The sequence below is a fragment of the Chiloscyllium plagiosum genome, unplaced genomic scaffold (genome assembly GCF_037043375.1).
Source record: "Chiloscyllium plagiosum isolate Xiang-an unplaced genomic scaffold, Cpla_swu_hap1 HiC_scaffold_31, whole genome shotgun sequence".
Taxonomy (NCBI): domain Eukaryota; kingdom Metazoa; phylum Chordata; class Chondrichthyes; order Orectolobiformes; family Hemiscylliidae; genus Chiloscyllium; species Chiloscyllium plagiosum.
In genome coordinates this window covers 40,229,719-40,257,648 of record NW_028270169.1, presented here as the reverse complement: position 1 = coordinate 40,257,648, position 27,930 = coordinate 40,229,719, and the positions used below count along the sequence as shown (strand labels likewise).

The following is a 27,930-nucleotide window of genomic DNA, read 5'->3' as shown; positions in this document are numbered from 1 at the left end:
ACATTTGAACACTTTAATGCTGCTTATTTCCTGAAAATTTTGAAGGGTGTGAACGCAGGATGGGCAATTCCAGTCAGATATTTATCATTGTACCTAGTCACAGTTTGATGGTTGCAAAAACTGTGGGTTCCTGAACAAACTGATTCTAATTGCTGTTTTTTGAGAAGGTAAGGTGCAAGGAATTACAGTCAATGGAAACTCCTTCTTCCTGCATTTTCTTAAAATCCTTTGAGAAAATATTTGGTAGATCATTTTGAGGAATTCAAAAGTTTAAAACATTTTAATAATAATAATATTTGCACAACAGTCCTGTGCTAGCTGTCTTTCTTTGTCTGTTTATATTTCTATCCATTTCTGTGTACCTTTTGCTGCTGCTGAAATCCTCTCAATGATGCCTGGTAACTCCCACCATCATAGATACCAATCTTCAGATAATTCCATTCACTGCATGTGATTATAAGAAATGGCTGAAAACATCACATGCATCAAAGACCCCATTTACCTCGACAACATCCTGGCTGCAGTGCTGGAGTCTCGCCATAGCTACCTGCACTCTCAGTCAAGTTATTCCAGTGCAGCTAGAACACAGGCATCTTTGCAGTAAAGTGACTGATTTCACAGGTACGCCCTGTACATATAAAACAGGACAAATCCAACCCAGTCAACTAGTACCCAGTTAGGTTACTTTTGAACATCAGCAAAGAACTGGAAGTCACATCACACAAGTGCTAGACATTGATCTTGCTCAATACAAGAAAATACCATTTCCCCTTGGTATTACCATTATTCCACCATTTATGTCTCAGATTGCCAATGACAAGAAATTTAACTGGACCAGCCAGATTAAAACTATGTCTACAAGTGCAGGGAACTATTCTGTAAGTAACTCCCCTCCTGACGCCCCAAAACCTGAATACTATCTAAGAAACACTTTAGGAGAATGAATGAATATTTCTACATGTCTTGGACAGTTCCAACACCACACAAAAAACTCAGCACCTTCCATGAGAAAGCAGCTTGCTGGATCTGTACGCATAAATCTGTTTAAATATTCACACCCTCCACTCTTGTCTACAAGCTTACCACAACATTCACTAGAGTCATAGAGATGTACAGCATGGAAACAGACCCTTCGGTCCAATTCGTCCATGCTCGCCAGATATCCCAACCAAATCTAGTCCAACCTGCCAGCACCCGGTCCATATCCCTCCAAACCCTTCCTATTCATATACCCATCCAGATGTCTTTTAGATGTTGCAATCGTACTAGTCTCCACCACTTCCTCTGGCAGCTCATTCCATACACATACCACCCTCTGCATGAAAAAGTTGCCCCTTAGGTCTCTTTTATATCTTTCACCCTAAACCTTTGCCCGCTAGTTCTGGACTCCCTCATCCTAGGAAAGAGACTTTTGTCTATATATCCTGTCCATGCCCCTCATGTTTTTATAAACCTCTATAAGGTCACCCCTCAGCCTCCGATGCTCCAGGGAAAACAGCCCCAGCCTATTCAACCTCTCCATGGAGCTCAAATCCTCCAACCCTGGCAACATCCTTGTAAATCTTTTCTTAACCGTTTCAAATTTCACAATATCCTTCCATTAGGAAGGAGACCAGATTTGCACGCAATATTCCAAAGGTGGCCTAACCAATGTCCTGTACAGCCGCAACATGACCTCCCAACTCCTGTACTCAGTACGTTGACCAAAAAAGGAAAGCATACCAAACACCGCCTTCACTATCCTATCTACCTGTGACTCCACTTTCAAGGAGTTATGAACCTGCACTCCAAGGTCTCTTTGTTCAACAACACTCCATAGGACTTCATATGTCCTGCTAAGATTTGCTTTCCCAAAATGCAGCACCTCACATTTATCTAAATTAAACTCCATCTGCACTTTTTTGCAAGGTTTGTGAAGGTTTGTAGCTCAGGTTGAGATTTAGGGTGTAGGTTTGCTCGCTGAGCTGTAGGTTTGATATCCAGACGTTTCATTACCTGGCGAGGTAACACCATCAGTGGCGACCTCCAAGTGAAGCAAAGCTGTTGTCTCCTGCTTTCTATTTATATCTTTCTCCTGGATGGGGTTCCTGGGGTTTGTGGTGATGTCATTTGCTGTTTGTTTTCTGAGGGGTTGATAGATGGCATCTAGATCTATGTGTTTGTTTATGGCGTTGTGGTTGGAGTGCCAGGCATCTAGGAATTCTCTGGCATGTCTTTGCTTAGCCTGTCCCAGGATAGATGTGTTGTCTCTGTCGAAATGGTGTTTTTTTTCATCCGTGTGTAGGGCTACGAGGGAGAGAGGGTCGTATCTTTTTGTGGCTAGCTGGTGTTCGTGTATTCTGGTGGCTAACTTTCTTCCTGTCTGTCCTACGTAGTGTTTGTGGCAGTCCTTGCATGGAATTTTGTAGGTGACGTTGGTTTTGTCCATGGGTTGTACTGGGTCTTTTAAGTTCGTTAGTTTTTGTTTGAGAGTGTTGGTGGGATTGTGTGCTACTAGAATTCTGAGGCATCTCAGTAGTCTGGCTGTCATTTCTGAAACTTCTTTGATGTATGGTAAGGTGGTTAGGGTTTCTGGCTGTGTTTGGTCTGCTTGTCGTGGTTTGTTCTTGAGGAATCTGCGGACTGTATTTTTTGAGGATCCGTTCTTCTTGAATATGTCGTATAGGTGGTTCTCCTCTGTTTTTCGAAGTTCTTCTGTGCTGCAGTGTGTGGTGGCTCGTTGGAATAGTGTTCTGATACAGCTTCGTTTGTGTGTGTTGGGATGGTTGCTGGTGTAGTTGAGTATTTGGTCAGTGTTTGTCAGTTTTCTGTATATGCAGGTTTGTAATTCTCCCTTGTCCTTTCTTTCGACTGTGACGTCCAGAAATGCGAGTTTGTTGTCAGTTTCTTCCTCCTTGGTGAACTTTATGCTGGTGAGGGTGTTGTTGATGATGTTAAACGTCTCTTCTATCTTGTTTCATTTTGTGATGACAATGGTGTCATCTACATAGCGAATCCAGGGATAGGCGAAGCAAAGACATGCCAGAGAATTCCTAGAGGCCTGGCACTCCAACCACAATGCCATAAACAAACACATAGATCTAGATGCCATCTATCAACCCCTCAAAAAAACAAACAGGAACTGACATCACCACAAACCCCAGGAACCCCATCCAGGAGAAAGATATAAATAGAAAGCAGGAGACAACAGCTTCACTTCACTTGGGAGGTCGCTACTGATGATGTTACCTAGCCAGGTAATGAAACGTCTGGATATCAAACCTACAGCTCAGCGAGCAAACCTACACCCTCCATCTGCACTTCTCAGCCCACTGGCCCACCTGATCAAGATCCTGTTGTAATCGGAGGTAACCTTCTTCACTGTCCACTGCACCTCCAATTTTGGTATCATCTTCAAACTTACTAACTATACCTCTTATGCTCGCATCCAAATCATTTATGTAAATGACAAAAAGTAGAGGACCCAGCACTGATCCTTGTGGCACTCCACTGGTCACAGGCCTTCAGTCTGAAAAACAACCCTCCACCACCAGCCTCTGTCTTCTACCTTTGAGCCAGTTCTGTATCCAAATGGCTAGTTCTCCCTGTATTCCATGAGATCTAACCTTGCTAACCAGTGTCCCATGGAAAACCTCGTCTAACACCTTACTGAAGTCCATATAGATCACATACACTGCTCTGCCCTCATCAATCTTCTCTGTTCCTTCTTCAAAAACCTTAATCAAGTTTGAGAGACATGATTTCCCATGCACAAAGCCATGTTGACTATCTCTAATCAGTCCTTGCCTTTCCAAATACATGTACATCCTGTCTCTCAGGATTCCCTCCAACAATCTAGATGCTATCTATCAACCCCTCAAAAAACAAACAGGAACTGACATCACCACAAACCCCAGGAACCCCATCCAGGAGAAAGATATAAATAGAAAGCAGGAGACAACGGCACGGTGGCACAGTGGTTAGCACTGCTGCCTCACAGCGCCAGAGACCCGGGTTCAATTCCCGCCTCAGGCGACTGACTGTGTGGAGTTTGCACATTCTCCCCGTGTCTGCGTGAGTTTCCTCCGGGTGCTCCGGTTTCCTCCCACAATCCAAGGATGTGCAGGTTAGGTGGATTGGCCATGCTAAATTGCCCACAGTAAGGGGTAAATGTAGGGGTATGGGTGGGTTGCGCTTCGGCGGGTTGGTGTGGACTTGTTGGGCCGAAGGGCCTGTTTCCACACTGTAAGTAATCTAATCTAAAAAAAAACTTGCCCACCACTGACATCAGGCTCACTGGTCTATAGTTCCCTGTCTTGTCCTTACCACCATTCTTAAACAGTGGCAACATGTTAGCCAACCTCCAATCTTCCGTCACCTCACCTGTGATTATCGATGATACAAATATCTTAGCAAGAGGCCCAGCAATCACTTCTCTAGCTTTCCACAGAGTTCTCGGGTACACCTGATCAGGTCCTGGGGATTTATCCATTTTTATGTGTTTCAAGACATTCAGCACTTCCTCCTCTGTAATATGGACATTTTTCAAGATATCACCATCTATTTTCCCTACATTCTATACCTTCCATGTCTTTTTCCACAGTAAACACTGATGCAAAATTACTTCCATAAGATGGTGCAAATTCAAGGCACAAACCAGATTTGAATTCTGGCCCAACCCAGAATTGCCCCCATGTTCCATATAACCCAGCCAGGGGAAACAACCTCTGTTTCAGTAAGACCACCCTTTATTCCTCTAAACCCCAGAAAATATAGTGGAAACTGATTTTATTCAGCTTTTCATCATTGGACAACCGTCTCACTCCAGGAACCAATCTGGTGAACATTCAGTGCACTCATAAGTTGCAGTCTCCAATATTCTTCCTTAAACATGTAGAGTGAAACTAACAAGGTATTTCAGATGAGTTCTCACCAAAGCAAGACTTCTTTACTTGTATACTCTAACCTGCCCTGCAAAAAAGGCCAAAGTATAATTTGCTTTCCTAACTTGCTTGCTGTAAATCCATGCTAGTTTTTTGGTTTTGACAAGTCCCTCAGAACATCAACATTTTATAAGTTTCACACCACTTAAAAAAGATTCTGCATTTCTATTCTTTTGATCAAATGAAATAAGTCCACACTTTCCCACGTTATACTCCATCTGCCAATTTGTTGCCCACTCACTTAGACTGTTTAAATGTCTCGTACCCTGTACTCTGTCATCTTCACATTTGCATTTCTACCCAACAAACTTTGATACATTATATTAGATACTGTCTCTACGCCTAAGTTACTAACACAGACTGGAAATATCTGAGGCCTCAGCACCAGCACTAAGCTGGCGTACAGTTATAGATGCCAAATTATGGAAAAGATGCGAAAGCACTGAAGAGAGTCCATAAACGATTTATAAGAACAGTTCCAGGAATAAGATACTTCAGTTATGAGGTTAGATTTAAGAAGTTGGAACTGTTCTCCTTAGAGAGAAGAAAGTTGAGAGGAAATTTACTATCATAATCATAATTGGCCTGGATAGAGTAGATAGGAAAATGCTGTACTTGTTCTTTAAAGGAACAGGAATGACAGAGCATAGATTTAAAATGCCACTTCACCTGGTGAAGGGGCAGCACTCTAAAAGCTTGTGAATTCAAATAAATCTGTTGGACTATAACCTAGTGTCATGTGACTTATGACCAGATTAACCATGACCTTATTGATTCATACAACAGGTTGGATGGGCCAAATTACCTACTCTTACTCCTATATCCTATGTTATGATTTTGTTTAGTCATGTTCAGACCAAAGCTATAATGAGAAAAACTGGCAGAAATTAGTACGCAGCTTCGTCCCATTGACCAACCAGGTCATACCCTCTGCCTGTCTTCACCTATCCCCACTTCACCACCCTGCCCCTGCCACCTCTTTATCTGCAGCTCCCCCTAAACCCACCCCCAGTCCTGAAGCAGGGTTACACCTGAAATGTCAACTTCTCCCACTCCTTATGCTGCCTGGCTTGCTGTGTTCTTCCAGCCTCCTGCCTATCTATTTTATAGATTCCAGCATTTGCAGTTTCTTCATCTCTAACAATGTTGTCAGAGCAAGAGCTAGTAAATTTAATCATTTCTTGATATCACTTGGAATGAATCAAAGTGAAAGAAGACTACTATCTGTCTTGTTTGGGTCCTGTGGAGGAAACTAAGACAGATCATCCATTCTGGCCGAAGATGATCATAAATATTTAAGCCGAGTCTTTTACATTGATGTGCTCAGCTCTGCTATTAAGAGAAAGTGAGGGCTGCAGATGCTGGAGATCAGAGCTTAAAAATGTGTTGCTGGAAAAGCGCAGCAGGTCAGGCAGCATCAAAGGAGCAGGAGAATCAATGTTTCAGGCATAAGCCCTTCTTCAGGAATCCTGAAGGACTTATGCCCGAAACGTCGATTCTCCTGTTCCTTTGATGCTGCCTGACCTGCTGCGCTTTTCCAGCAACACATTTTTAAGCTCAGCTCTGCTATTATTGAGGCTGTTCATGTTCATGGGGGATCCTCCTCTAGTTAGCTGTTTAGTTGCCTCCACCATTTATGACATGACAGGACTACACAGCTTTGATCTGATCCATTCACTGAGGGATTGCGTCACCTGGTCTATGGCATGTTGCTTCTGCTGACTAGCTTTCAGTCCTGTGTTATGGCCTCACCAGATTGTCTTGTCTTCAGGTATGCCTTGTTCATTCAATCCTGACATATTCCCCAACACTCTCATTGAAACAGGGTTGCTCCCTTGTCTTGATGATATTGAATAGAGGGAGGACAGGGAGGCTGCAGTGGCACAATACAATACAGCAGCTGAAAATGACGTGCAACTCCTCGCAGAAGGCAACACTTGAGCTGCTAGATCTGTTCTGAATCAATCTCATTTAGTACAATGATAACATGGAGGATATGCTCAGCATGAAGACTGGGGTTTGTCTTCAGAAAGACTGAGCAGTGGTCACAGCCAGAAGCATCTGTGACAGGCAGAATGATAAGGACATGGTCAAGTAGATTTTTCCACTTTTTACTCCTCGCACCCAGTGCCAAAGGCAGCCCAGCAATGATATCCTCTAGGACCAGCTCAGTCATTACTGGAACCATACCTGGCAATGGGTATTGAAGTTTCCCATGCAGAAGACATTCTGGGCCCTTGCTTCTTCTGACTAAGGTTCAAGATGGAGGGGCACTGTCGGGAGAGAAGTGCCTATCTTGACCTTAAGATTTTCAGAATCAACATTAAACTGATGGTTAGCAGTGTAAAAGGTCCACTGGCAGGTATTCAAACCTGTTCAAGTGTGAAAGATCGGTCAGTTCTCCATAAGCCCCAGGCATTTTGGTGAAAGGCTACTTTTGACTTGGAGTAGCCCCACCATAAGATGGTGGTACATGATATTCAATATCCTGACAGTATGATTCTGCAACCACGAGGTCATGAGGGAATTCCTTCTACTAAACTGAAACAGTTTTGGGAAAAATAAATTAACAAACATTTCAGCTAGTTTTATGCACCAAGAGTTTGTTGGCATATTTCTGAATCTATTCAACACCTAAACAATTAAAATGAACTACACCATGATTACTGAAATTTCAACATCTATCTTTATTAAAAGGCAGAACTATTATTTTAAAAAATTAGTAGCAAAAATAGCAAATGAATTACCTTAACAACAAGCTTTATCAACATTCAGATGAGCCAGTAAAAACAAAAATAAAAACAGTTGGGTTCAACAATTCAATTATTTCCAACCATTGGAAGACTTTCCTTGAGAAGGAAATAGATTGGGATCTTCTGTAAAAAGTAGCAATGTAAATACAGACTCACATCATCAAACAGACAAAGTTACTACGAGTGACTTCACACAAACAGGCAAAATCTGGCAGTGACTGCCCCCTGCTGCCAAAGCTTTTCATTCCAGTCGCCATTTGCTCAGCTGAAGAATTGCAGCATTTGAGTTTCTGCTGTGTCCTCAATTAAATGTTAGCCATGTACTTGCATTACAATGTACATGTTGTACAGAATCTTGGATCTGATCTTACCTGAAATACTGCATTCAGTTTTACACCCTGCAATCTAGGAAGGATCTACTGGTCTTAGAGATAGTCACCAGAATGGCTAGAGTTAAACAGGAGAACAGGTTCAATAAATCAGCTGTACTCCCTTGAGTTGGTGTCGTGTGACTTCTGACTTTGGTCCAACATTGACACCTCCACATGATAATACAATAGGGTAGATGTAGAGAAAATATTTGCTATGTTAGAACAAGTAAAAAGGAGGATGGATAATTTCAAAATGAAAGCTAAGCCACTTTTCCACTTAAAAGAGTTGGAGAAATCGGGAATTCTCACTCTGGAAAGACTATGGCTGCTGGCTAACTTGGAGTTTCTAAGTCTCAGATCAACTGAGTTGTGGGTGATAAAGATATCAACAGATATGGAGCTGATGTGAGGAAACATATCCAGCTGCAGACATGGTTTAGCTGATCATAAGATATAGGGCAGCACTGACTGCTGCCTCACAGCGCTAGGGACCTGCCTCAGGCGACTGTGTGTGGAGTTTGCACATTCTTCCCGTGTCTGTGAGGGTTTCCTCCGGGTGCTCCAGTTTCCTCGCAAAGATATGTGAGTTAGGTGAATTAGCCATGCTAAATTGCCCAGAGTGTTCAGGGATGTGTAGGTCAGGAGTAAATGTAGAGGAATGGGTTTGGGTGGGATACTCTACGGAGGGTGGGTGTGGACTTGTTGGGCCAAGGTCCCGTTTCTACATTGTCGGGATTCTATGGATTCTATGAAATAAAAGCCACAGTAGAACATTCAGCTCTTCAGGCCTGCACAGCCAATTGGTATGATCACTGATTAAATTCTATACCAACTCCATTTTCCCTCATTCCCCTTTATTCATTGATTTTCTCATTCTACAAAATCCAACAATCTCAGTCTTGAATATACATTTTAGCGAAGCATTCTCAGTCATCTGGGGGAGAGAATACCAAAAATTCAGAAATTTGAGGGAAGAAAATTTTCTCAACTCAGATGATCTTTAAACCTGATTCAATCAATATCTCCTAACCTCACCTCCACAGCCAAGGGAAACATCCTTCAACATCTACTCAGTAAAAACCTTCTAAGAATTTTAATATTTCAATGTGGTGATCTAAATGTGAGAAGATACAGTTTCATTCTACTTCTCCTCTGCAGCCATCTTTCTCCTCCCAAGAGTCAAACCAGTGAACTTTTGTCGTACCTACTCTAAGGCAATTATATCCCTCTTTAGCTAACTGAACATTGCAGCAGATTTGATGTGTCGAATGGCTACTCCTTTTCCAAAGATGTACTGGGGTTGGGAGCTTGGGATTTTTTGGGAAGAAACAAATGTGTGCTTGTGTTGAATCTTAATGCAGCACCTGCACTTCCTATTGGCATCAGAATCTGAAACTGGGCAGTTTCTGTTGCGTTTTGTGCTGAGATGGAAGGATCATTATTGATTGACTGGCGTATACAGCATCATGAGGAAGGTGTTCAGAATGACAGCAAGAAAACTAAAAACTCATGATAGAAATCCAACAGACGTCCAAGTTCTAGTAAAAAATATGGTCGTGTATGGAACGAGCTGACAAAGGAAGTGGTAGAGTTGGATACAACTATAACATTTAAAAGACATTTGGACAAGTACATTGACAGGAAAGGTTTGGAGGGATATGGGCCAAATGTAGGGGCTAATGGGACTAGATCAGTTTAGGAAACCTGGTCAATATGGACGAGTTGGACCCAATGGTTTGTTTCCATGCTGCATGACTCTGACACCAAAGGACAAATCCTGTCCTAATAGTATCTTTAAAATTATCTTCAGTATGGAGATAAGTCATACCAGGGAAATCAGGTTAAAAGCAGGGGATGGATGAATGAACTTTTCCCTCAGGTTTGTTGGAAAGTTTCCAAACAGTAGGGTCTGACTGTTGGCTGAGCAGGTCAACATGTTTGATAGTGTGTCAGTGATATACATGATTGTAAATTGTTCAGACTAACAATGCACTGATCTATTCAAGCCTTGCTACAGGAATTTACTAATGCTTTAGCAAAGCAAATAAAAGCATTAATCATTTTAGCATGATTATAGTTAACATCCAAAGAAATAGTTAACCTTATACATCATATTGTTTTCAGCACATTAAGTAAAGTGTTACCTCCCCCTTCCATCACAATCTAAACTCTCTACCCCAAAGTTTTAAAGAATAATTCTCCAAACAAACATTGATGTTTTGCCGTGCCAGTAGCAGATCAGAAGAGAATTTTGATCTGTAATTCTGCTGCAAGATGTGGGGTCAGACTTTGAGGTTCACTTCTGGAAATTGATATGTTAGATACCAGGAAATAGATAAAATTTCTTCATGAGTGTGCCTCTCTCCTTCACAGGCAGCTGTTTTGCAAAGTTGTGGAATGACTTTTGGACCTGAAAGGGGAGAAACGCAGAAATCCAGTTACTAAGATTACAGCCACAGTGCTTAACAGAGTGAACCAATTTGTGGATGTGCTTTCCTACAGTTTCACATGGTACGTCAACATAGGCGCCATTTTGTACACTTCCCTAATCCTTACATAAACCTTCTGCACATTTTCAGTATTTCACCATCTTTTATTATCTTATTGCTGATTGTTCACACTGATCCAGTCTTACATTAACATGCTCTTTTCCACATGTTTTCCCCTCATCATGTACTTCTACTGTTTGCGGTCACTCTATAGTAATGTTGCCGCATAAAACGTTAGTTTAAAACTAACGGCAGACAGAATGATTTTGAAACTACATTTTTTTGTCACTGAGAGGAAGTGAGAGATTACACATCCTTCTCTATCTGGGTATCCCACTTACAACACAAGAGAAAATTGTAATGTTTGGAATTAATTTGAATAGGTGGGGTAGTTCGCCATTTTTATAAAATATTGTAAGGCCATGGGCAATCTTGGACAGTTTGTGAGCATCACAGTGACACTTTTTCACTGAAATCTATTCCAAAAGTACCTCGAAACATGAAAATACAACAAACATTGACAAAAGAAGAAATGATTGTAATCAGGGCTCTGATGAAAGGGTGTGGGATTCTTTAGGAATCTTGCAGGAAAGAGGGAAGTTGTGTGTCAATAATGCAGCCTATGGAACCATTGCTGCTGCAGTAGGGAAATCGTATGATTTTCTACATTGATGCTGCACTCAGTATTTCAGTAATCTGAGGGGCAAAAGATAAACCAGAAGGTTAAAGAATCACTTTTATTGCCTTCTAAAGTAATGTGAAAGTCTAGATGGAGCTGGACCTTTAAACAATAATTAGCTAATTCCAGCATTAAGATTCCAATGTGCTGGACTCTGAGGGAATCAGATATGAATATTGGACTCAGGAGATAGTGTGTAAAAAGCATCTTTGGCTGAATTGGGTAGGGAGTAGTGGTGAAGTTCACATATTTTTCTCCACAAGTGATTTCTCACGCATATTGGTGGGAGCCATGGCTGGGAAGCTTCAGGCATATCTCACATGTGAGGGGAAACTCTCCTCTGGCAAGTGATTAGACAGTAGCATTGGCAGAGCCATGAAGCAGGTTCTTGCCTATATGCTATGGAGTATTCCCTACTGTAGAGTAAAGGACTGTTTCTGCTTCCAATAATTCCGTCAGCTCCTTCAATAGATACGCTTGCTTTCTTACCTGGAAAAAAATCTCCTCAATATCATACTTCGCTGCATTTTGCCTCATTTTGTCGACTAACGATTGGATGAATATGCTGCCATTTTGTATATGCCTAAGGGATACATTGTCTGCAAAGCAAAAGGGACAACAGCTCTTTGATAATGATAGAATTCCTGTCATACAGATTGAGAGAAAGTAACCATTACATTCAACTGAATTTGACGCTTTCACCTACTATTCAAATTATTGGTGAGCCCTTCAATCCTGTTGACTTAGAATCATTCCATTTGTTGCCATTACATTCATAACCATCTGATACAAAAAACTTTAGAGTCATAGAGATGTACAGCATGGAAACAGACCCTTCGGTCCAACCTGTCCATGCCAACCAGATATCCCAACCCAATCTAGTCCCACCTGCCAGCACCCGGCCCATATCCCTCCAAACCCTTCCTATTCATATACCCCTCCAAATGCCTCTTAAATGTTGCAATTGTACCAGCCTCCACCACATCCTCTGGCAACTCATTCCATACAAGTACCACCCTCTGAGTGAAAACACTGCCCCATAGGTCTCTTTTATATCTTTCCCCTCTCACCCTAAACCTATGCCACTCTAGTTCTGGACTTCCCCACCCCAGGGAAGAGACTTTGCCTATTTATCCTATCCATGCCCCTCAATTTTGTAAACCTCTATAAGGTCACCCCTCAGCCTCCGACGCTCCAATTTAAAAACAAATAATGCTAAACACAACTAGGCCTTACAGCCTACACAGCCTAAGACAATCATTCCAATTCAGAACATCATGCACTTTCCCAATTTATTCTGCCCTCTAAAGGGCAGAATAAGATAAAGGTATAAACAGGATTTGAAATTTCTTTCTCATCTCTAAAAACAAACATTATTTTAATTAATAGAAAGCTGTTCCGTCTCATGAAAAGAATATAATTTGTATTTTCACAATCCTTCAAAGCTTATCAAAGTACTTTTAAAGTGTAGTCACAATTATAATGTAGGAAACATAGCAGCTAATTTACATGCAGCAAGGTTCCACTATGAGATAAATTACTTCTTCAATGATCATGAGTAGGCATGAGCAAATCTTAAATCTTGTGTACAACCAGTCTCTCAGATCCCAAACACTTCTCTTGAATCTATGCTGTCACTCTCTGATCTCTGCATTTCTCTCAGATTGTTGGCATCTCACAACAACAGCTCTTTTATAGCACCTTTATTAAGGTAAAATATCCAAAAAGCACCTAACAGAAGGGAATTACAGAGAAAGGGAGTTTTAAAGTCATGAAGGGATTTGTAAAAAGACTGAGAATTTAAAAAGTAAGTCAATGCTTAACTAGGAGGTCAGCAAGCATGGAGATGACAGAAGAATGGGATATGGTTCAAGTTAAGTAGGCAAAAGTGAGGACTGCAGATGCTGGAAACCAGAGTTTAGATCAGAGTGGTGCTAGAAAAGCACAGCAGGTCAGGCAGCATCCGAGGAGCAGACAAATCGACGTTTTGGGCAAAAGCCATGGTTCAAGTTAAGATATAGGCAGCCAAGTTTTGGATGATGTTTACTGGGCTTAGGTAGAAAATGGAGATGGAAATGTGTTGCTGGAAAAGCGCAGCAGGTCAGGCAGCATCTAGGGAACAGGAGAATCGACGTTTCGGGCATTAGCCCTTCTTCAGGAATTGAAGAAGGGCTAATGCCCGAAACGTCGGTTCTCCTGTTCCCTAGATGCTGCCTGACCTGCTGCGCTTTTCCAGCAACACATTTCCATCTCTGATCTCCAGCATCTGCAGACCTCACTTTCTCCCCTTAGGTAGAAAATTGGAAGTTGGGCAGCAATGTATTCAAATAACCAAGCCTAAACAAAGGTGTGGATAGGTGTTTCAGCAGCAGATAATTTACAGGGAGACAGGAGCCCAATCAGGTGTTAGGGGCAGCACAGTTAACATTACTACCTCACAGTGCCAGGGTCCTGGGTTCAATTCCAAGCTTGGGTGAGTTTGCATGTTCTCCCCGTGTCTGCATAGTTTGCTCTGGTTTTCTCTCACAGTCCAAAGATGTGCAGGTTAGGTGGATTGGCTGTGCTTAATTGCCCTGTAGTGTCCAGGGATGTGCAGGCTTGGTGGATTAGCCATGGGAAATGCAGGGCTATATGAATTGGGTGGAGGGCTGGAGTCTAGATGGGATGCTCTTTGGAGGGTCAGTGAAGATTTTAAAGCTGAATGGCCTCTTTCTGCATGGCAGGGATTCAATGAATTTATGAGATGTTACAGTGTTAGAAATAGGAGATCTTAGTGATGGTAACAATGTGTGGTTAGAAATTTACGTTGGATTGACTATGACACCAAAGTTATGAAGAATCTGTTTAAACTTCAGGCAGGGAAACATTGGTGGCTATGGAGCAACAATTTTGGCAGGGTTAAAGATAATGACATCAGTCTTTCCAATATTTAGGAGGTGAACATTTCTGTTTATCCAGCGCAGGGTGTTAGATGAATATTCTGACAATTTAGATTCAGAGGAAGAGTCGAGAGAAGTGACGGTTGGGTATGTCTGTGTGTTGTCAGCATTCAACTATGACATTGCCTTTTCTAACGACCGCACCCCATTGTCTGAAATGAACTATTGGCCATGGCACTGAGAAGCAGAGCTTATTAACACTGGTTAAGCATAATTACCTGGGGTGCTGGAGCAGAAACAGATGAAATCACTTTCCTTGTGTACTTTGCAAAAGGGACCCTCTTCTTCATAATCAGAGATGGGCTCACCACTTACAGAATCACTGACATAGGCGTGGCCGAGGTTGGCTACAAAGAAACAGCACAGATTGCTCATGGATATTAACTCACTTCAAATGCACAACACACAACTAGAACTGATCATCTTTATTATTTTTCTCTCAATTACATTGTCCAGACCTTTGCTAATCAACCTATTCAGAGATGGTAGTACACACCTCTGGAGGAGGTGGAACTTGAACCTCAGTACAAAATGCCACCAAATCAACTGTAGCTGTCATGTGATAATGTTATTGACTGACCCCCTGCCTGGTCACTGTTTACTTGGTCTGCCCTTGAATGTGAATATGGAATTGAGCATTTACAAAAAAAAAAATTGAATTTATTTTCCAACCTTTTCAGTATTAAGGCACACTTCAATGAGACAAACAATTCCATGGTGCACCCACTATTTCATACTGTAGGCGCAGTACCAATCTACATATGGAAAATGGAACACAAGCCTCTGGAAGAGATTAGAAGCACAGACAGGAAGTGTCACAGTTTCCCTGAAATCCACTTCTCATCTTGTCATGGCACACTGGTTGAAAAGCACTGGCCTATTTTATACCCTGACCTTATTTCTGCAGAATCTACAAAAAGGAAGGAGAGGAGAGGGGAAATATAGGAAAGTGGTGGCAGTGCATTCAGGTACTGACAATCTTCTGGGATGGTCAGGATGGAACATTCAGCTAAAAGAGCATGGTTTGCCCAATATGCCATCTTTGTAAAGAAATTGAGGCATGTACTAGGATTTGCTGTTCGAAAGCTCGTTCAAGGACTGTTTTCCAAATAAAATGTCTGCTACTGCTGATGGGTCGACTAAAAACTAGTTATCTAAGTGTATACAAGGTACTGATGTGGCCTTTAAGCACTACCTAACAGGATGTTTCCCATTTCATGTTCACTTGCTACCACTGGTCTGAATAGAAACTCTGAAACACAATGGAAGGCACTTGGGCATTTTGCAAGGCTTCAAGATCATTCCAGTAATATTTTAAGCGAGAAATTATTTGAGGGTTTCACATAAAAAGAGGAAATGCTGTGCTACTCCAGGAAAAGAAAGGAAGTGCTTCCTCAGGGCATCTGGCTAAGGGATCCTTAGTCTGGCTGGGAAATAGGAAGGAGGATGTGAGGCGAGGAAGAGGAACACTAGCTGCTACAGGAATAGGTTAGGAGTTTTTGAACATGAAAAGGTATTAATTCCAATGTGATGACAAGACATACTTCCTTCTCTGGACCTCTTCCAGCAGGACATCGAGTAATACTCACAAAGAACGTGTCTATGTAGTTAAAAAAAATGCTGTGTGTATTATAGGGAATAGACGTCCTATATATGAAAGAGAGAAGCCAGCTCTAGCTCTATTAGGGAATAATTTTGTTACACCTCACAGAATTCTTTACCTTCAGTTGAAACAAGTGTAAGGAGCAACATACATGGTTCTTACTACAATAAGGGTGTCCAATCAACACTTGAGTGCTGAGCCTGGTTTTGCAAGCAGCAGTAAATTCAAATTATCTGCAGTTAAGACCAAAATGGTGCGCTGCATCCAGACATGCACACAGGCTCATCTTATTTGTACTGCACCCACTTCAGTATCTGTTCAACAAAATAATTGCCCTGATTTTTAAGGCGAAATTGGGTTACATCATACTGCTACTCTCTATATTGATAGAGAGCTGTTATTTGTTGGATCACACATATAATCTGCTGTGCCTTATATGTATTCTCTAACACACATAGGAGCTGCGACTCTTAAGTACACACCAGTTTTCATAAAGTAGGACTGGTGTATTGATTTGTAATTTTAATTCAATATTACTCATTTTTTAATATCCTGTCCACCACTTCCCTGCTATTTGCTGATTTGTCTGGTTTTTGTCATCGTTTCTTGTCTATACATGCATGTTTAAATACTAGATACACTGCAATTTAGTCTTCTTGAATAAAATAAAATGACATGAAAATAACAAAATTAGTCCCTAATACACCTAGAACTGGTTTCTCTACTTAATATTTAAAACATATTTCCCTATAATATAGATAACATTTCTTTTAAACTCTAGAGAAGGGCTTCTGTTCTCAGTAATATACTAAGGAGTTGCTATTCTCTAACAGATAGACAATTTTGGCTAGCATCTAATATCAAACCTGTCACTTCCTTTAATTCACACATTGTACGATTAGATTGCATAATGGTATAGAAGGATGCTCACTTCCTCGACATGCCTGCACAATGATAACTTTGGGTTTTCCTCTCAAGCCTTTGCAGTTCTTGTTGTTTAAAATGTTAAAAACATTGTCGATGTGAAGAGTATCTTCCTTGTCCTCATTGTGAAGTTTGCCACAGATTTTATCTCGGAGCCCATGGGACATGAGAACAACAAAAGTACTATCAGACTGTAAGTGTTCCTCTCGTTTTGAAAATGCAGTCAGTGCTTCTTTCATTTCCTGAAACACAATTCATGGTACATTAATATTTTTTTGAGCAGCACTGATACAGTCTGAATTCCACTAGATCCCATATATAGTAAAAAGAAATTGTCATTTATGATAAGTGTAATATTAACAAAGAGTTGCTGAATTTTTGAGGATCAATTTGATTCATAAAGACGGCCATTACAGAGTAATTACTGTGCCATACACCCCCTGCCCTATCTAGAACTCTTGGAACATTTGGCAGAAGAATTGCAGGAACCACCATGTTCTATATTGTATATCTAAAGTAAGTCCATTATGGATACTGTATTGTTCTGTATCTGTGCAGTTTTTCATGACAAGTAGGCAAATGCCCATTACAGTTAAGTGTACTGGAAGATAGAGGTTTATTCATTAAAAGTTTATGCTGTGTAATAATATATTTATATTGAATATTTAGTTACCCAAAGTGTCACAATTACTGGATGTTCCTCAAGAAATGTGGTTATATGAGTCAGGAGTTAACATATTTTGTCAAGATTTTTCTTTTCTTCCATTGGAAATAGTTTGGTTAAAAGAAAAATCATCTGACTAATAACTATCAGCCAGTTGGGGCTAAAGTTTTGTTTAAGGTGTTATGTCTGCTATTACAAAAATGGCTGCAGCCGTTTGTTCCAAGAATCAGATAAAGCTAAGAACATTCCAAACATTAACATTTACCTCGCTTGTTAAATTATTGTGCTTTTCCACTTGGTAGCCAAAGCCATTCAGCAGTTTCTGCATTTGTTTTTCATCCACCTCTGCACCTTTTCTCTTCATTGCAGGTTCCTCAAAATCAATGTTATTAATCAGTAAAGCCAGACGTTTCCTGTCCTGTTTTGGCAATATCTGGTATACCTGGAAAATAAATTACAGTTGTATTTTGGCTTTAACCAGTACGGAATTATTTACTGAGATGGGAAAATTTAATAACAATCCAATCAAGTAATCCAATCCAAAATAAAATCAATTCAATCATAAATCTCAAAGATCAATAAATTTAGGCCCCATCCAAGCATGCATTAAATTATCCAGTCACATATGCCAAGTATCTGAATAATCCAAACACAGATCCCAGATATTGAACCAACTAACTTCATAAACAAGCTCTAATCAATCCAGACATACGTCCCAAAGATGGACCCAATTACATCGTATATCTCAAACCCAAAACCAACTAGTCACCTATCCCAAACATGGAATCAATTCAGCGACATTACCCAAGTGTGCAAAAAGAGGATTTCTACTTGGATATAGATTGGCAGGAATTTCAACAATCAGCACTACATAAAATGTCTCATCAAAGCTCAGGAATATAGAACAGCAGAAGGCATTTGCACTGATGTTCAATCTTCAACATTACGATAGCTCAGGATATCAGTATGGTACCTCGCCAGTATTCTGAGAAATCTCCTTATAATGCTGTTGTGTGCATGGAATTATCCACTCATCAGATGTGGGTACCTCTGGTGTTGTGGAAGTGGTTGGGACAACAGATCCAATACCTGTAGCGCACAGATATGGAGAATCAGATTCTATGTTACTTACAAAAGGGAGCACATATATACTCAGATTTATTCAACGATTTGTTTCAAATGAAATATATGAATGTCAGTACTTTGTATGCAACACAAATAGATATGCAATAAAAAATCCACACAGGGAGATCATGGCAGCAGTGCAATTTACACTTCAGTCCTTAATGTGCAGAGGTCTTGGGACTCAATAGATAATGCACTTACTTCTCAGCCAGAAGCTCCAGATTGAAGTTCTACTCAGAAGCTTGTTGACCACAGAAAGAGTGCTCAACACAGACCAATAATCAACCTGCTAGTCCATCCCTGGCAAACAGTCGGCACAGGAGAAATTCCTGGTCAGCCATGCTTGATCTAGAGTGGTGCCCCTTGGCCTTATAACTACTTGTACCTCTCTAAAGGAGACTAGTGGACTATGGCTTATGATTTTAAAAATGTGCTGCGCCTCATCCATAGTTTAATTTGTTAACTGATATGTAAAAAGTGTTATCTCATTCATGGTCATAAATCAATTCAAAGAGAAAAGATATAAGAAGAAATTCCACCTCTTGTAAACAACTAGGTGCTGTACAGGCAGTAGCACTTTGGTCAGAATTTGCAGTTCAGGGTGAAACCTGCCTGGAAGAGATGGGTAAGCACCTGCAGAGATCAATGGCCTAAATGAACCAGGAGAGATTGATTGTGTTTTTGTGATAAGCAATGATAGTTTCATCATCATCATCACTGATAACTGATTTGCAATTGCAGATTCTTCAATTAATTGAATTTAAATCTCGCCAGCTGTTGTGGTGGGATTGAACCCATACCATGGAATACTCTCCCGTGAAACTAACATTACTCCACCATCTTCCCAAACAGATAGTGTTTCATTAAACAAAGGCACAGGAAAATATATAAGATACAGTACCTGCTGAAGTCTCAGAGGTTTGCTTTGGATCAGAACTTGATGCATCTGCTGGAATAACAGAAATACTATCAAGACAGAATTCACAAGATACTGCAACACAACAAATCCCCATCCGATTTCTTTTAAAAATGATTGAATGCTTTTCCATCCACATTACCACTAGTTGCATTAAAAAGTTCTTCCTTACAGTCCCCCTGCATCTCTTGCCTACAATCTTAACTTTGTCACCTAGTTCTTGTACATAGAGCTAATAAGTAGAATAGCCCTTATCTACCTTTTCTAAGTTTGTAATAATCTCGGACACCTTTATCAAATCTTTCCTCAATCTTCTTTGCATCAGGGAGAACAACCCCAGTCTTTCCAACCAAATGTTGTAACTAAATCATCCGATGACTAGAATTCCTTTGGTAAATCTCCACTACATGCTATGAGGGCTGACACATTATTCCTAAAGTGTGACGACTAGAGCTGGGTGAAACAGAACCTTATAAAGGTTCAGTGTAACTTCCATACTTTGGTACTGAATGGCTCTACTGTACTAGGCCCAAAATCCCAAATACTTTGCTAACCAATCTTTCACTACATCTTGCCACCTTTAAAGATCAACGTACATACACTCCTGGTGCCTCTGGTCCTGCATCCTTTTTAGGAATTGTATCATTAAGTCTATATTACCTCTTGTCCTGTCTTGGCTCCCAATTCAGCAGGTAAGATCCCACCTCTCTCCAGCTGGAATAAATTTGCTCACTATTTCACGTTATCAAAGAATCACTGATATTAAATATTAGCCTCACAGATACTGTCAGGCCTGCTGCATATTCCCAGTATTTTTGTGTTTCAATCTCTGTTCTGTTTGATTTGATCTAGCTATCAGTTGCAATTATCAAAGTTTTGTACAATTCCCAATTGTCAGTAAAAGTACTCCTTATTTGGGGATTGTTACTATGTGAATATAAACCAGGCTGTTTGGAGACTGTTAGTATCTGAGCACACATGCTCCCAGTTTGGAGATTGTTAGCTTCTGAGTACCCCCCTCTAGTTTGTAGATTATTAGTATCTGAGCACACAGTCTCATGGTTAGAGATGGTAATGTGTGAGCAATTCCAACCCCCAGCCTAGTTTGGAGAATTGTTAGCACCTGAGCACACAGGCCCCCTGGTTAGTATATGAGCACAGTTTCTCTTGTTTACTGGCTGAAGTTTGAATATTTTCTCCCACTTCTAAATTTTATTCCTACTCTGAATGTGTTGGTCATAGTTATTCACCACTCCCATATTCTGTCACTTACTTTTTACCAGACAAAGGCTCAGTTCTGTACACAGCTCTCTGTCTGCTTTGTTCAGACTGTCAATAAATTTTTCACTGGCTCTGGGTCCCTTTCTTGAAATGGTGTCGATGAGACATCGAGCCTTGTTTTTTGTTGTTGCTTGCGCTTGGAGAATTTCTTCTGATTCCGACGTATTGATTACACTCGCCTCTTGCATTTCATCCACCAAATCATCAATGACTCCCTTGGTGAGTCTATTCACTAAATCTGTTCTGAGGCGCTTCAGTCTCTGGTCTGAAATAAAGACAATAAACTTTGATGGTTTTTGTTTTTCTACTTATAGTTAACTTCAATCCAGGTGAGTTAGATATAGATGTGCAGGTTAACGTATGGAATATTATTAAAGTGTTGTTTACTGTATAGGAAGAAATGACGGTGATGTGTGATACTGTACTGCATCAGTGAATGGAGAACTTGTAAAATCCTATAACGCAGAGTCAGTGAACAGAGGAATTGTAAAGACATGACAAGTGTGTAGAATATTATCAACTGTGCTAATCCAAAGATAATATTGCATTATCTGTACACTTTATCAATGGTTTATCTACAATGCTAATTAGACAGCTGGATGTTGTAAAGGGGAAGAGCATCATTCATCTAACACTCACTATTTATAATCAGCTTCTTCTGTTCTTTTTGGACTCTGTGTGGCACTACCTTTGATCCTGCTTATGCAGTGTAGCTTAGCCCTGCTCACATATCCCTTGTCTTGATTATGCTCCTTCATTCAGGATTGCTTTAGCTCTACATTTCTAGATACGCTCTGTCTTTTTCTATTAATAAATAAGTACATGAGACAAGCCAGTCCTCCATTTGCACATGCATACATATTTCACAACTGGAATAATGGCGAAATAGTCAGCATTTACTGGCAGTATCCTGTGAAGTTGACAGAAATTTCTAATATGTTTAGACCCAGAAATTCAGATGCTGCTGTCTGTAGTTCCTTCTTCTCTACAGGATGGAAATTCCCTCCAAATTGTAATCTTTTGAAATTACTGAACTGATTAAACATCCTGCTTTTACATTATAATATCATTGCAAAAATCTCTGGGAAAGTTATGCCTTGCTAATAAGACATAACTGGGATTTTAATTGCATACCTAGTCAGAACTTCAGCTGAGTAACTTTATCTCAGAAAATTAATTTCATGTTTTTGTGCAAGATCAACTTTTTAAATTAATAAAATAAAGGAACACAGGAACACAAGTTGGCCATCCAGCCAATCATGCTTCTCCATATAATGAGATGTTGGCTGACTACCTGTCTCAATACCACCTTCCCAAACTATCTCCATATCACTTGGTATCATCCCTCTCTAGAAATTTCTGCTTTGAACATGCTCAAAAATAATGCCTCCACAGCCCTCTGAGGTAGAGAATTCCCAACATTCACTATCTTCCAAGTAAAGAAATTCTTCCTCATCTCAGCCTTAAATAGCCTGCTTTTTAAACTTTTAAAAATAATATTTCAGCTTCTAATGTGCACATCCTAAACTTTACTTTGTTCTGTGTAGAATTTCTACAAGAGAAGAATAACCAGCGTATTTTATTTCCTGATTTACTGTCTGTGGGAATGTTGCAATTAGATTGGCAGCTTACTGCTTGATATCATTATTGTTGCTGGATGTCTGGAGATTCCCCTGACCTGACTCGGGATCCATCTTAACACCGAGAAAAGGGGAATCTGGAGCACAGAGACTACTGGATCATTGTAGACAACTTAATGTGAGGTCAGCAGCAGGTGCCATCACTTTGCTCCTTGTTATGATTCAGAGTATAATCTGGTAAGGGACTAGTTTAAAATGGACAAAGTTTGAAATCCTAGGTACTTGTATTTTACTTGTCCATGGGATATGGGTGCTGCTAGTTTCTTTATCCCCCATCCTAAACTGCCCTTGAGAAGGCTGTGACAAGCTGCCTTCTTAAACCACTGCAGCTCATGGGATTAGTTACACCCACATTGCTGTTAGGGAGGGAGCTTGAGGATGTTGAACTAGTGTCGGTGAAAGAATGGCAATAGATTTCAAAATCAGGATTCTTTGTAGTGTGGAGTTCAGCTTATAGGCGGTACTACTCCAATATATCTGCTGACTTTAGCTTTCTAGGTGGGAGGTCAATGCTGTCCAAGTTGCTGCAATCTATCTTGTAGACAATGCACACTGCTACCAATTTGTGTCAGTAATGTTGAAGATGAAAGATGGGATGCCATTCAAGCAGGCTGTCCTTTCCTGGGTGTGTCAAGCTTTTGAGTTTTATTGGCACCGCACTCATCCAGGCAGTGGAGAATATGTCATCACACTCCTGACTTGTGCCTTATGGACAGGTGCTTTGAAGGTACTCATGATATGAATCCAAGTCTTTGACATTCTAAGGGAATAAAACCAAAAGATTCCACAATTTTAAACACAAGGAAAATAAGTGTTCCTCTACAAAGTCAAAAGATAAACGATCTACAATATCTATTCTGTACTATAATATTCAGACATAACAAAGTAAATGTACATTATAGGGAAACTTGTGGCCACACATAACACACTGCTCATTGAATGGCAGCTGCGTTCATGATAGATCCCACATATTAATGACTAACTCATCCAGATGTTACTGATCATTGTCTGTCACAAAATCTTGTTAACACTTGGTCTTCTCACGAAGGGATTTCAACTCTGTATTTCTGAAGATCCAGACGGACTCTGAAGTTCTCCCAAGACTGCTCCAACTCCAACAGCCTCAATGTCTGCTCAACTCTCAGTGGTTCAATCGCTTCTCCTGAGACTATGTTCACCTGAAGCAAGACTGCTTTCTAGCACCAACTCTTGCATTTCTAGCTCTTTAGCCACTCTTAGTGAAACACAATCTCTTAAAATGGTTACCTTTCTCATACAAGCCAGCATCCTCACTATCTTCTCTACACCAGACAGTTTGTTCTGGACCTTAACCGCACCAAATGGTTTATTAGGCTTCTCCTGAGTGTAACTGCCCAGAGTCTGCTACTAGCAACTCTTACTGGTATAAAGCCTCTTCTACTGATCTCTCAGCAGTCTGACACAAGGATACTCCCAGTGATCTCTGGTCTTCTGTGGATGGAACTACCCCTTTATACAGCCAGACTTGGTTTTGCTGTCTTCATTTCTTATGCAATTCCACTCCATATCTGGTTTGTTCCCTCTACATAGATGTGTCCTTCAGCTGTAAAAGTAATCTTGCACGGAGCATGCACAGCCTGCGACACTGCTATGCTTTGCATGAGTCATAAAGGTTTTATAGCATGGAAAAAAGCCCTTTTCCCATCATGTCCACACCAGTGATCAAACATCCAACTATTCTAACCCTCTTTTCCTTACCTCTTATGCTGTGGCATTTCAAGTGTTCAGATAAATGCTTCTTAAATGCCTTGAGGGTGCTCACCTTTACAACTCTTTTCAACAGTGAGTTCCAGACTTTGGGTGAAAAATTTGTTCCTCAACTTTACTCTAAACCTCCTGCTCCTTACCTGAAAACTGTGATTCATAGTTACTGACCCCTCTGTTAAAGGGAAACATTACTTCCTCTTTACACTATCGATAACCTTCACCATAGTGTACACCTTAATCAGATCCCCCCTTAGGCTGCCTGCTCTAAGGGAAAGAAGCTCAGTCTTTCTCGTCTCCCTCTACAACTGAACTGCTTCAGCTTGGACAATATGGTGATGAATTTCCTCTGCACCCTCTTGTGCAGTCATGTTCTTCCTACAGAGTGTTAACCAGAACTGCACAAAGCTCTGGTTTAACTAATGTTATCAATGGTTCCATTATAAGCTCCTTTACTTTTCTTCAATGTCTTGACCAATAAAGGAAAGTATCCCTGACACCTTCTTTACCATTTTATCTACCTAACTTGTTGCATTCATGGATCAATGGACATGCACCCCAAAATCAACCTGATCTCTGTACTTCTTAGGGTACCACCATTCAATGTGTACTCTTTTGCCTTGTTAGTTCCTTTAAAATGCATATTTATCAGGATTAAATTCAATTTGCCTATCTATGTTGTCCTATAGTCTAACGCCTTCTGCCTTTATACTTACTAAACTAATTATCATGTGATCTGTGAAACTACTGCTAATACTACCTATCTTCATGCCTAGATCATTAAGGTACAAAGAACAAGAACAGTACAGCAAAGGAACAGACTGTGTTAATACAAGATACCTTCCTAAACTAACAATCTCTTGCCTCTATGCAGTTAGTGTTCCTCTATTCCCTGCCTATTCATGTATCTGTCAAGATGCCTCTTAAATGCTGCTATTGTATCCACGTCCACCACCTCCTCTGGAAGCACATTCCACGTTAGAGAAATTTATTGTCATGTGTATTCAATATAAAGTACAATGAAAAATGTGTACTGTCACTGTATATAAGTACCATTCACATTAGCTTAGAATGAAATAAAGGAAATATAACTTAAAAAGAGTCCAAACTTTCCTTCACCTACCGCACGTTACCGCCCGAATCCTGATCCGGGCTTCCCAGCCTACATCAGGCTTACCTATCTCTATGTAAAGTACTTTCCTCGCACATCTCCTTTAAATGTACCCCCTTTTACCTTACACCTAAGTCCCTTAGTAAGTGAAATTTCTACCCTGAGAATAAGACTCCACCTATTCATGCCTCTCATAATTTTGTAAATTTCTATTAAGTTGCCTCTCATCCTTTGACGTTCAAGTTAAAACAAAGTTTGTCAAATCTCTCCTCACAGCCAATAAGCATTAAACCAGGCAACATCCTGGTAGATCATTTCCGTAATCTCTCCAAATTCTTCACATGCTTCTGGTAGTTTCGTGACCAGAACCATACACAATATTCCAAATGCGGTCCAACTAAAGTTCTATACAGCTGCAACATGACTTGCCCCCAACTTTTTATAATCCATGCCCTAGGCATGCCAATATGCCTTCTTGACCACCTTATTTAAGTTGTGTTGCCACCTTCAGGGAAGTGCGGACCTGCATTCCTAGATCCCTTTGTATGTTGATGCTGCTAAGGATTCTGCCATTTAATGTATACAGCTATCCTCCATTAGATCTTCCAAAATGCATCATCTTGCATTTATCGAGATTAAACTCCAGGTTAACTGCCATTTCTCCATCCAAGTCTCCAGCCTATCTATGTACTGTTGTATCCACTGGCAATCATCCTCACTATCCACAGTTCCCCCAATCCTTGTGTCATTATTCTCCAAATCATTTATATATAATTACAAGGAGGTCCCAGCACTGATCCCTGCCGAACACCACTGGTCACAGATCTCCAGTCAGAAAAACACCCTTTGACCGCTATTCTCTGTCCTCTATGACTGAGCCAGTTCTGTATCCATGTTACCAGCTCACCGCAAATCCCATTTAACTTTCATAGAATCCCTAGTGTGAAAGCAGGTCATTCGGCCCATCAAGACCACACCAAACCTCCCAAGAGTATCCCACCCGGACCCACTCTTCTGTCCCTTTTGCCTGTAACCTTGCTTTCCCCATGGCTAATTCACCTGCATATTATGGGCAACTTATCATGGCCAATCCACATAATGTGCATATATTTGGATTGTGGGAGGAAACATGGGGAGATAGATGGTGCAAACTCCACACAGGAGTTTGTGTGAGGCTGGAATCAAACCTGGATCCCCACTGGCTAACCAGTGTGCCACCTTGCCGCCCACACTTTCAAACTTCTCCTTTCGTATCAGCCTGTCGTAAGGGATATTGGAAAGGAGGTAAAAACAATGACTGCAGATGCTGGAAACCAGATTCTGGATCAGTGGTGCTGGAAGAGCACAGCAATTCAGGCAGTATCCGAGGACAGGCAAAATCGACGTTTCGGGCAAAAGCCCTTCATCAGGAATATTGGAAAGTCATGTTCAGGTTATAAAGGACATTGATGAGAGTTACCCGACACACTCCACTCCAACCTCCTTGGTCATGCGCTGTTACAGTAAGGGTCATGTCTACAAGGCTCATTCTTTCATATTTTCATTACTTGTGAAGGTTTAAAAGATCGTTTATCTCTCTGTAATTTATGTACAAACAAAAACAGAAGTTGCTGGTAAAGCTCAGCAGGTCTGGCAGCATCTGTGCAGAGAAATCAGAGTTATTGTGTCGGGTCCAGTGACCCTCTGATTTCCAGCATCCGCATTTCTTTCTGTTTTCTTTATTAATATTTATTCATCGTTATTTCGCTTTCTGGGCATAAATTGACGTTGAATTCACTGGACTAACTGACACTTCCCGTTTCAGACTCTGCTGGGTTTACTGGGGGCGCTTTAGCCTGAACAGTAAAAGCAGTCACTTAGGTTACATACAGACACCTCCGGGTTTTGATGCTTTTTGTTAAAAAAAAATACACGGCAGTGCAAATGCTCAGGGGAAGCCTGTGCACAAATCTACCTGGACTGCCGTGCTGGCCAGGAAACCTAGCAGATTTCCAGCGCAATAACAGCCATGTTACTCAATGAGTTGCCCACGAATGTTCTCCCTCCGTCAGCTCACCGTGAACAGATCGCTCAGTGTTAGTGGCAACCGAGCCCCGTTGGGAGAAATCCGAGACCGAATACCGTTTCTACGCCAGTTACGTTTACCTGCTGCCTCCATCCTTCTTTGTCAGCACACTGTACGGGAAAGTCCGTCTCCTCAAGGCAACCTTTTTCCCGCTCAGCTTTTTCCGGTCTCCCGATAGACAAAGCGAACTTTCGATTTTGCTCCCATTTCCGATTGGCTGAAAGTTTAGCACCTCAGCCCCTAAACACAGGACTCGATCACCAGTCCAGACTCCCCACTGAAAGGTCAAACAGGTAACAATAAGCTCAGAGGTGGCTTGCCTTTATGTGTGTGTGTATATATATATATATATATATACATACACTTTAGCATATGACGACAAAAGAAGGCGTTGACAAAGCGGACAGATTTCAGGAAAAGGAACTTGTACAAGAAAAGCAAAGTGAGCATGACCTCTATCCTCCATTCTGATTGTACATCTCCTTATCCCACCCCAACGTCGCTGGCTTCACTTGGACCCATTGTCCCTTGTCATTTACACCTGTTATACATATCTATCGCTTTTACCTCCCTCTGTCTTTTGTTCTGAGTACCCTCACAGGTGTGTTTCACTCACGCCAACCCTCTCCCTCCCAGTCAACAAGATGGAAACACACAACTTTTCAGCCTCTCACTTCTAAACTCATCAGACTCCAAAAGCTAACT

General features: G+C 40.9%; 1 protein-coding gene and 1 long non-coding RNA gene across 5 annotated transcripts; one reads left to right on the top strand and one right to left on the bottom strand.

Moving 5' to 3' along the window:
* Positions 1-25,142, top strand: LOC148141906 (uncharacterized). 2 transcript variants are annotated; one of them, XR_015752378.1, is made up of 3 exons: positions 1-167; positions 10,420-10,557; positions 24,826-25,142. It is a non-coding gene; the product is annotated as an uncharacterized LOC148141906 (long non-coding RNA). The 2 variants fall into 2 exon arrangements; XR_015752379.1 differs by lacking the exon at positions 24,826-25,142 and adding an exon at positions 19,322-19,445.
* Positions 7,586-27,838, bottom strand: caspa (caspase a). Of its 3 annotated transcripts, none has more exons than XM_043718665.2 (9): positions 27,306-27,838; positions 20,659-20,931; positions 19,371-19,418; positions 18,318-18,433; positions 17,610-17,786; positions 16,688-16,922; positions 14,372-14,500; positions 11,704-11,813; positions 7,586-10,456 (listed from the first exon to the last, which is right to left on the bottom strand). In XM_043718665.2, the coding sequence occupies exons 1-9, from the start codon at positions 27,316-27,318 to the stop codon at positions 10,364-10,366; spliced, it is 1,194 nt and encodes a 397-aa protein (XP_043574600.1). In that variant the 5' UTR covers positions 27,319-27,838; the 3' UTR covers positions 7,586-10,363. The 3 variants fall into 3 exon arrangements, with proteins under 3 accessions (XP_043574600.1, XP_087833588.1, XP_087833589.1); XM_087977462.1 differs by lacking the exon at positions 27,306-27,838 and adding an exon at positions 21,054-21,111; XM_087977463.1 differs by lacking the exon at positions 27,306-27,838 and adding an exon at positions 21,054-21,111 and having other exon boundaries at positions 19,371-19,415.
* Between the last annotated feature and the right edge of the window lie 92 nt (positions 27,839-27,930).